General features: G+C 29.6%; 2 protein-coding genes and 1 non-coding gene across 3 annotated transcripts; 1 reads left to right on the forward strand and 2 right to left on the reverse strand.

Annotated features, from left to right (window-relative positions):
* Positions 1–1,038: 1,038 nt before the first annotated feature.
* On the reverse strand, positions 1,039–1,110 carry TRNAD-GUC. Its single transcript has one exon. It is a non-coding gene; the product is annotated as a tRNA-Asp (tRNA).
* A 113-nt stretch (positions 1,111–1,223) lies between these two features.
* Positions 1,224–2,593, forward strand: LOC114413997 (NAD(P)H-quinone oxidoreductase subunit U, chloroplastic-like). The gene is made up of 5 exons (XM_028378378.1): positions 1,224–1,528; positions 1,621–1,682; positions 1,774–1,863; positions 1,964–2,110; positions 2,391–2,593. The coding sequence occupies exons 1-5, from the start codon at positions 1,276–1,278 to the stop codon at positions 2,484–2,486; spliced, it is 648 nt and encodes a 215-aa protein (XP_028234179.1). The 5' UTR covers positions 1,224–1,275; the 3' UTR covers positions 2,487–2,593.
* Positions 2,594–5,031: 2,438 nt separating this feature from the next.
* Positions 5,032–6,454, reverse strand: LOC114414848. The gene is made up of 2 exons (XM_028379285.1): positions 6,014–6,454; positions 5,032–5,913 (listed from the first exon to the last, which is right to left on the reverse strand). The coding sequence occupies exons 1-2, from the start codon at positions 6,307–6,309 to the stop codon at positions 5,346–5,348; spliced, it is 864 nt and encodes a 287-aa protein (XP_028235086.1). The 5' UTR covers positions 6,310–6,454; the 3' UTR covers positions 5,032–5,345.
* Positions 6,455–9,061: the final 2,607 nt, after the last annotated feature.

The following is a 9,061-nucleotide window of genomic DNA, read 5'->3' on the forward strand; positions in this document are numbered from 1 at the left end:
AGAATATGGATTGATGAGAATATTGTACCTCATACGCTGAAGAATCAGAGACCCAAATTTCTTTGTCGGTATCAGGAAATACAAGGGTACTTTCTTCACTTAAAACAGGCAAGCCATGTCCTATTCCAAATGACAGTGGAATCAGATTATTGTAGAAGATAAAACTTTATTGATAAAGCAGATAAGCAAAGGATATTATTGGTAGACATGACAGTTCCCATAAAATGCTACAAATGAAGTAATACATACAACCCTCAAAAGGAATAAAGAAATTAACTGAATAAATAGTCAGTGAAAATAACTAACTAAAAAATAAAATAAAACAATCTATAACCTGCTGATCTAGGATGGGTCACAGAGATGTATGGTGAATTATATGTAGATATATCAACTCGACACTGCAACAAAAATTATACTTGGTTGAGTCAGTAGAAACAGTCTCAGTATGTAGTATCTGCACATAAGCCAAAATTAATGCAAAACATCTGGAAAAGAAACACAGTTGTCATGATGCTTAATATGATAAGAGAGAAAAACTTAGATTCATGGAATTAAGCGAAGGTGCCTACCTGATATGTTATTTAACTTCACGTTCATGCTTCATTTCAAGGACAGTAGTACAAACTATCATATGCATCTAAACCTTTTATGAAGCAACCCAAGTCAAGGATCAGCTTCCGAAAACTAAACGTATATCACTATGATTAACTTAATTCTAGAGGGCAATTTCCCCAATTGTTAGCGGCTAGTGCCTTTTTTCAAGTGAACACATAATGAGGCAGATTTGGGTATATGATAATAGAGGCATTTGATAACTGACTGTAAATGTAATGAGCCATTCTCAAACCCTTAAAAGTAGAAGAAGAACATGAGGTGGGCACGAAAGAAAAACCAATTAGAACAAACTCAAAAAACAAGAGATAACGGCTTGAGAACTAAGAAGGAATAACGAAACTAGGAAAGCCAAAATGAACGCTTGATTTTTCACTAACACGACGTTGTATTGAGAGAAAACGATAAATACCAAAAAATATAAAACGCCGTTGCCGGGGATCGAACCCGGGTCACCCGCGTGACAGGCGGGAATACTTACCACTATACTACAACGACATTTTTATTTAAACCATTATCAGATTTTTTTATATTAATAAAAACTTCTTACTGTTCACACCTGATAGCTTTTTAATGGCGAATAAATGTTGCTTTATCCCACCATGCATGTGTGTGATTAGATAATAACATAGCCCAAGTGCGTGGCATAGAAAAGGTGAAGCAATGGCTGTGTCCTCCACCACCGCCACAGTACGTATTCCTGCTAAGAACATTCCAAACCCTCAAGCGCCAAAAATTGGATTCTCAAGTACAATCGCTTTTACTGCGAAACCGCAAAGAAGATTATTACGCATCAGAAGCTCCTCAGCCGAAACCTCTGGCACAGAGGTAGATTCAAAGAGTTCCATTGAAGTTCCAGAAGAAACATCATCACTCATTTCTGCTCTCAACGTCGAAAAGATTCTCCGTGGCTTACGTAAGTTTTTCAAAATACTATGTGTTTATTACTACTATTATTTGTACGGGTAAAAAGGCATTTAATTGATGAAGATGTGGTTTAGAATGCAGCAATTACAGATGCAGATCATTATGGTAGGCTAGGTATTCCACGAGGATGTCCCTTTGAATTGGTCGGAACTCGGAAACCACCTTAATTCAGTTTTTTGTTTCAACATAATTAATTAATTAATTATCCATTTTAAGTTTTTAACCTCTCTACAGGTGGGGGGTGCATATAATATCAAGGTTCAGGAATTGAAGAGTCAGAATTTAGAGGAGGATGAACTTGAGAAGAAATTGGAACTTCTCAAAGTCAGTAATTTAATATATATATATATATATATATGCAGTTATGATCACATTTGAATTACTTTTGTGCTATTTGTTCATGATTATTTGATTACTACTATAGGAATCATACACCATCCTGTCATCGGAGGAAGAAAGAAGAATATATGACTGGAGCTTGGCCAGAGCAGAAAATGCGGACAAATTCGTTTGGCCGTTCGAGGTTGACATAACACAGTCAAAAATTTCAGAAGAAGATCCTCCACAACTGGTAGGTGGCTCTAGAAAATAAATATTAATATAATTATTTACCAAGAATGTGTTTGATTAAACGGATATAACTAAATGTCAACATAACTTAACTCTAAGTAAGAGTAGCTGGCTTTTAAATGAGATGTTTCATTAATTTGCTAACGGTTACACAAATATATATAACTGAATAAACAAAAAATATATTAAAAAGATTATTATGAAAATTTTGTCACAGCATATAGCTTAACATTTAAGTACATTACTCCTGACTCCTGAGTATTTCCTCTTTTTTGTGGCAGGACCCCGAGGATGTCGGACCAACGAGAGTGGTTGGGTATTTCTTATTAGGATGGATAATGTTGTCTATTGTGTTATCTATTGCACTAAACTTGTAAAGAGAAAGATCAATTCTACAATTTTTTAAGTGAGTTTGGAGTATGGATTTTTTTCTTCTTCTTTTTATATGTTATATGATATATGAAAGGTAGTTTTTGTTTCAACCCATTTTTGTGCATTTGAAGATAAACTCATATTATACGATATGGTTGTATTTTTCTTATTATTAGTTAAGATTTATTTAAGAAATTAATTTTTTTTATTATTCTAACTTTTTTTTGTTATTTAATAAGTGTAACTTATGTCTTTGTAATTTTCTATAAATTTTAATTAAATGTAAAAAATATTAAAATAAATATATTAGAAAATACATTGTTAATACAACATATAATATTTTCTAGAGTTACAAACCTTGAGTATAATATTCCAATATTTTCATATCAACTTCACTAATGATGATTAGAAAATCTTATGATTAGAAAATATAAAATTGATTTGATGGTTAGAAAATGAGACTTATGGGTGAAGAAAAAAAATAAGAAAAAAATAACTGGTTCAGATCCAAAAAAAAACTTCCCTGATAACTACACTTTGATCAATATCTCTACACAAGAATAAATCATGATAGATGTTGCTAAAAATTGACCAAAACCTCTTAATACTATCTTCTCACAAAGCAAATACCTGAAAAGTCAATAAACTACAGAAAACCGAATGTCATAAGTTTAGAAATACTTCCCAATGAAATTGAAGAAAAAGAAGAAAATTCTCAGAAAACGAAATGTGTATAAAGTGTAAACCATGTATATAATTCAACTCAAGGCAAACCACATATGGTTACTGGTACTTGTTACTGAATTGCCCTTTTTTGCACACAGTTAACCCAATTTATCCAAACACTAAAATCATGGACTTGTAGCTGAACATGTACAAAGGCCGAAAGACATAACATAATTTCTCATCGATCACATTCTGTCATTCTTAGTTTCTTACCACAGTTTAAGCAAAAGGGGGTTGGCCTTGCATAGTCTCATCTGAGTGCACAACGTAGCAATCTCATCCCTAACATCTTCCTTACTGCACTGTTCATTATGCAAACTGCTGAACGTAAAAAATGTTGTGATTTTGAAGGATGAGTCTCACATTCCCTAGAAATAGTTTTGTCTGGTTAGTTTATATAACCTCTTGTGCAGGGGTGGACGGACGTATAGTTCAAGGGAGGCCTTGTCACCCTGAATTTTTAAATTTATTTTTATCATAAATATATTAAATAATTATTTTTATTAATGGTTTAATTATATAAATAATAGAGATTTAATTATGTTGTCATTTTGGTTATCAATAGGAATCAGAGACAGTGACTCACACATATTTTAACAACCGAATTATATAAAACAATCATTTATAAGTGACTAACAAAAGATAGAATTTTCGCGCACGAGCTTTTGTCACACCATCGCTTGCAAGCCATTTTGAAATATCCTTCAAAAACACAACAAAATTTTAGCGTGATCATCCCATCTATTTATTGAAGCTGCCAATATCTTCTAAACTTGCTTTATATTATATCATTTGTTTTTCAAAAACAAATAATAAAAAACACTTTATCTGCACTAGATAAACTAATGATATATCAAACTTCCTTATAGAATATTTGTTGCATTCGATAAAATATATATATATATATATATATATATATATATATATATATATATATATATATATAATGAACTTGATAACAAAATTATTCCAACTTAATCCATTCTCTTTGATTTTAGTCATAAATATATACTTGCATTAATACTTTGAGGAAAAAAATTCTCATCATCCACTATTATATATACTATCAGTCTTTAAATAGATTTTCTCATGTAAAAGATACATATATAGCCTTAGTCTATAAAAAAAAATCTTTTTTAATATTTTTTTTGGTGTATTATCTTTTTTAAGATGCTTTATTATTAAATATACTTTCTAGTCACATCAAATTTCAAAAAAAAAATTTATATTTAAAAAATATAATTTTAGGTAACTCATTTTCAATTCTATAGTCGTATTCATCCTTTACTTCTTTTTTTTGCAAATTATACTTATATCTTTGTAATTTCTCGAATATATACATGATATTGTTACCTTTTTTAATTTCCACAATAATCCTTTTAATTATTCAATAAACATTATACTAATATTGTCCCCTATATCACCCCAAAAGACACCTTACACTATATACTTTTATAAGTAGGGGTTATTGCTGTAAAAAAAAAAGAGTAGGGGTTATTCAAAAAGTTAAAAATGAAGGGATGCCATATGTAATATCAAGAAATTATAAGAGAGGTAAGAGATCTAAGTGAAACCCAGTGTTATTCTTTTAAAATAAATAATATACTAATATTTTAGTTTTATTTTGAATACTTTTTTAAAAAATATATTAAGTATGAAAAGTTGTGAAAATATAAACTTTATAAAAGTTATTACTATTTCCTTAAAAAACTAAAAGTTATATCGATGGTATACATGTTAAGTGTGAAAGAAAAGACTAAACCATCTAAGGCTTGTTTGTTTAACTGTTTTCAGGCCTTAAACATGACAGGAACATGTGTGGACTGTAAAAAAAACAAATGGAGTGTAAGAGATAGAAGAAAAAGAAAACAATTGATATGATAAGAAGAAAAATATGGTGGAAGAGACAGAACAGAACAACCCAATGTGAAATTCCACCATTAATTTTTTTATCAGCGAACCAAAAATGATGCCCATTGCTGAAGAACTGCAACTAACCCAAAGAACTGCTTAAAGATCGGCTAACATAACTCTGAGCTAATCCCATCTTTGTACCTCAAATTGAAGATTCACCATTCAACAACGTTACTGAATCGCTCAGAGAATAAAATAAATGCCTACCTTTCATATCGTTGATGTCAATATTCATGTATTGTAGATAATTGCTCGTGACTACTCTTCCCAGAAGAAACAAGAACGAAGCTTTTTTGACCTGTTATCTTCTCTAAGTTGGAAACAATGGAAGAGTCTCTCTTAGAAGCAAGATCTCGCTCACGCGCTTTCACAATCGCTTCTCTGTCGTGAATTTCCCTTTCTCGAACCCTCCAACCTTCTTCCCATTCCGCTCTCTCTTTCTCCATTCTCTCAATAGCTTCCAGCAATTTGTTCTGAAGAACCTCCTGGTGCTTAATCACACGCTTCGCCAACCTCTTGAAAAATGAACCCATCAAACCCATTTCTTCTTCCACTTGCTTCTTTCTCCTCCTTTTCCTACCTTTCTTCGTCCGTACTCCATCAACCCCAGTTGTTTTCGTCGCTAACAATTGACACTCATTTGCCACATTACATGTGTTTTCAACGGCAAGGGCTGAATCAGTCTTTTTTTTATTACGAGCGTTTATGTATACAGCTTCAAGTTCCCCAAAGTTTTCGTTTCCCTCTTGGTTTTTTCCATTTGCGTCAGAGAGCACCGTGTTGAATGCTTTCCTGAAACACCAACACAAGCAGAATTACATAAAAAGAGTGTAAGAAGAGACAAAATAAAAAAAAAGGGGGTACGGGTTAATATATGGAGAATGTGTATTACCAAAACGACACGGTGGTTGTGGATTCTTCTTGGGGCTGGTGACAATTAAGTGCTCCCAGATATTGGGGTTGTTGTTGGTGTTGTGGTGATGGATGAAATTGATTTGGGTGTTGTTGGAACAATTGATAAGAATGTTGATACTCGTGTCGCTGTTTGTGTCGTGGGTTGTGGAGAAATTGTGGATAGTATTGGTGAGCACTGTGGTTTGGGCATAAACTGGATGATGAGTTAAAAGCGTCAAGTGAGAGTTCCTCATAAAAGGTGTTGGCCACCATATCGTAGTGAGGCTGCTGCATAAGCAGGGTTGGATTCAATGCTCTCTGGTTCTGGGATGGTGTAAAGGACGCCTGAAGAGTGGGAACTGACTCGCCCTTCCAGTTTTGGACAACTCAACACATATGATGCCACCATGGGTTAACTCATTCCTCTATTAAATCTTCAAATTTGTTTTGTGAAACCTCAATCTCATGAATAATTATCAACACTTTTTTTCTTGGAAAAAAAATGTAGATGGAAATAAGATATACAAAAAGGAAGATAAATAGATTAATTAATTAAGATTAAAATTTTATATTATTTGATTTCAACAACCCATCATCTAATGTATAATTATTCTAATTTAACTAAAAATATTGAGTGGAGTCATAGGGATTCTGCTTTGTTCATAACCGAGAAGAACTTTGAAGGAAAATATTAATATCAATAAGAATTCTATTTGAATATGATTGTCTTTAATAAATATATTTATAATCCTACTTGACTTGATTGAAGCACGAGTACATTTTATTTTTTTTTTCTATTTGAAAGTGTTTATATTTTAGTGACCTAGCATGCTAAAAATAAATTTAAGTTAAACCAAGTTTGAGTGAACTCATCATGTTTTACCACAATTCCACCACCAATTCAAATATATACTTTTATACAAAACACCATCATTTTTATCATCATCTCTATTTTCACTCTTTCTACTTTATTTTTAGCCTATTTCTAAGCTACCAAACACAATGTAGGTGTTTTTAATTGTCATATTTTTTTGCAAATCTCTATATAATATGTAGTTAAAGTATTATTAATTATTTCCCATAAATTAAAAAAAAAGTACCTTTCATATATAGATCAGCACATATTATGAATATATGATAATCACATGTTATTTAATAATTTATTTATCTTGTCTATATCTATAAAGAGATGAAAATAGAAAAGAAATTATAAATATAATAAATGATATTTTTATACCTATAATATGGTATATACAAAAATAGAATGTAAAGTAAGTGAAGATAATATTAATGTCTATATATTAATATTTTAAATTCAAGGATTATTACATGCTTTGGCGTTTGACACTTTGACCAATATAATTAATTGAGATATCAAAATAGAAAGAGAACTTTTAAATAACAATATCATATTTTTAAATTTATTGAGATATCAAAGTTTTCTCTTATTATAAAAAAAAATCACCTTTTTTTCTTGATTGAGAATATATGTCATTCACGTCGCTTTCCAAGGAAAATCTGAAAATCTTATTTTTCTCATATTACATTATTTATTATATTTATAACTTTTCTCTCTCTTTTAAAGGCATCTATTCAGTTACATTTAAATTTGATCGTATAATATGGAAGAAAAAATGTAAAAATCTATCCCTACCGTGTGAATCAACTGTAAAAAAATAAGTTGATGTTGTTTAACGAATGCGTATTGTGAAAAAAAATATATATATAAATACAATTTATAAAATCATACATGATAAAAAAAAAACATGATAGAAAATATAACTATTATGTATAGTTATTAAATTTAAATTTAAAATTCTAACCATATCAGAACGAGATGTATTCTTATATATCTAGATTCAAGTTAGAATCATCCAAAATCACATGAAAATACTAATTAATATGATTTTAAATAAACATTTATATGTTTTGATCTCACATTAAAGAATTAATTTTAAATTCAAATCAAGTTCAAGTTAAAATAACTTAGTATGCGTTTGGATTCACATTAAATCATTCAAAATCACGTTAATATTAATATGTTCTGTTTATGTTTATAAATTGATTATGAATTTATAATTATTTTTTAGTTGAAACATATTCAAGAATATTTCTGCGCTTGATAAAATTTTTATATTAAATTTTTCTACTCCTACTAACTTGTTATCGGAATAAAAGATACAAACATATAAATCACATAATTTTTAAGATCCATTTTATTCAAAATCAATTTTAGAAATAGTTTTTCAATGAGAAACAAAGCATATAAACATTGGCATACCAATATATTAAGTGATATTTTTTATGTGACTTCAAATGATCCAACATAAATTCAAAAGCGAATTTAAGGAAACTTTTATATTAAATAAAAATATCTTATAATAAATTGGACTTGTAACTTACTTTTAAAATAAAAGTTTAATATAAATAATTTCTCTTGAAATTTAATTTTAATTAAATTTATATTTTATTCGTGATCAACTTTCCACTCACCCAAAAACACACTTCCTATTCTCCGTATTGTCCTTATTTAATATAATGCAGCGTTCTTCCCTATTACTTTTGGTTGGATTCTTTTTTTTTTTTAATAACTATGTTATAGGTGCAATGTAACTATTCGTTTTATCAATAGTTAATGTACATCGAGGAATTGGTTGGTTGTGTTTAGTAGTTTTCATTCTTAATTATATTTGTTCTATCTATAAGAATAGATATTGTTAGTACTTGAAAATGTCTCAAAAGAATTGTTTAATTAAAAAGGTTTACATATATTTTGAATTCTTATAAAGTGAATGGATTTTAATTTTGGTACCGTTGCTTTTTTTTTTAAAAAAAAAATCTTTTAGTTTTTAAAATAAATATTTTTGGTCCTACAAATAGGACTTAATTTTAATTTTGGTATACTTAAAACATTTTTCTTTGATTTCCTTAATACTAATTTTTATGATAGATATTATGTTAAAAATTAAAAAATAATAGTAGTGTCACGTGTTTACATGATACTAGTGACACTAGTGAGTGATACTTCAAGTGATTATTTGACCTT

This window comes from Glycine soja, chromosome 6 (assembly GCF_004193775.1).
Source record: "Glycine soja cultivar W05 chromosome 6, ASM419377v2, whole genome shotgun sequence".
NCBI lineage: Eukaryota > Viridiplantae > Streptophyta > Magnoliopsida > Fabales > Fabaceae > Glycine > Glycine soja.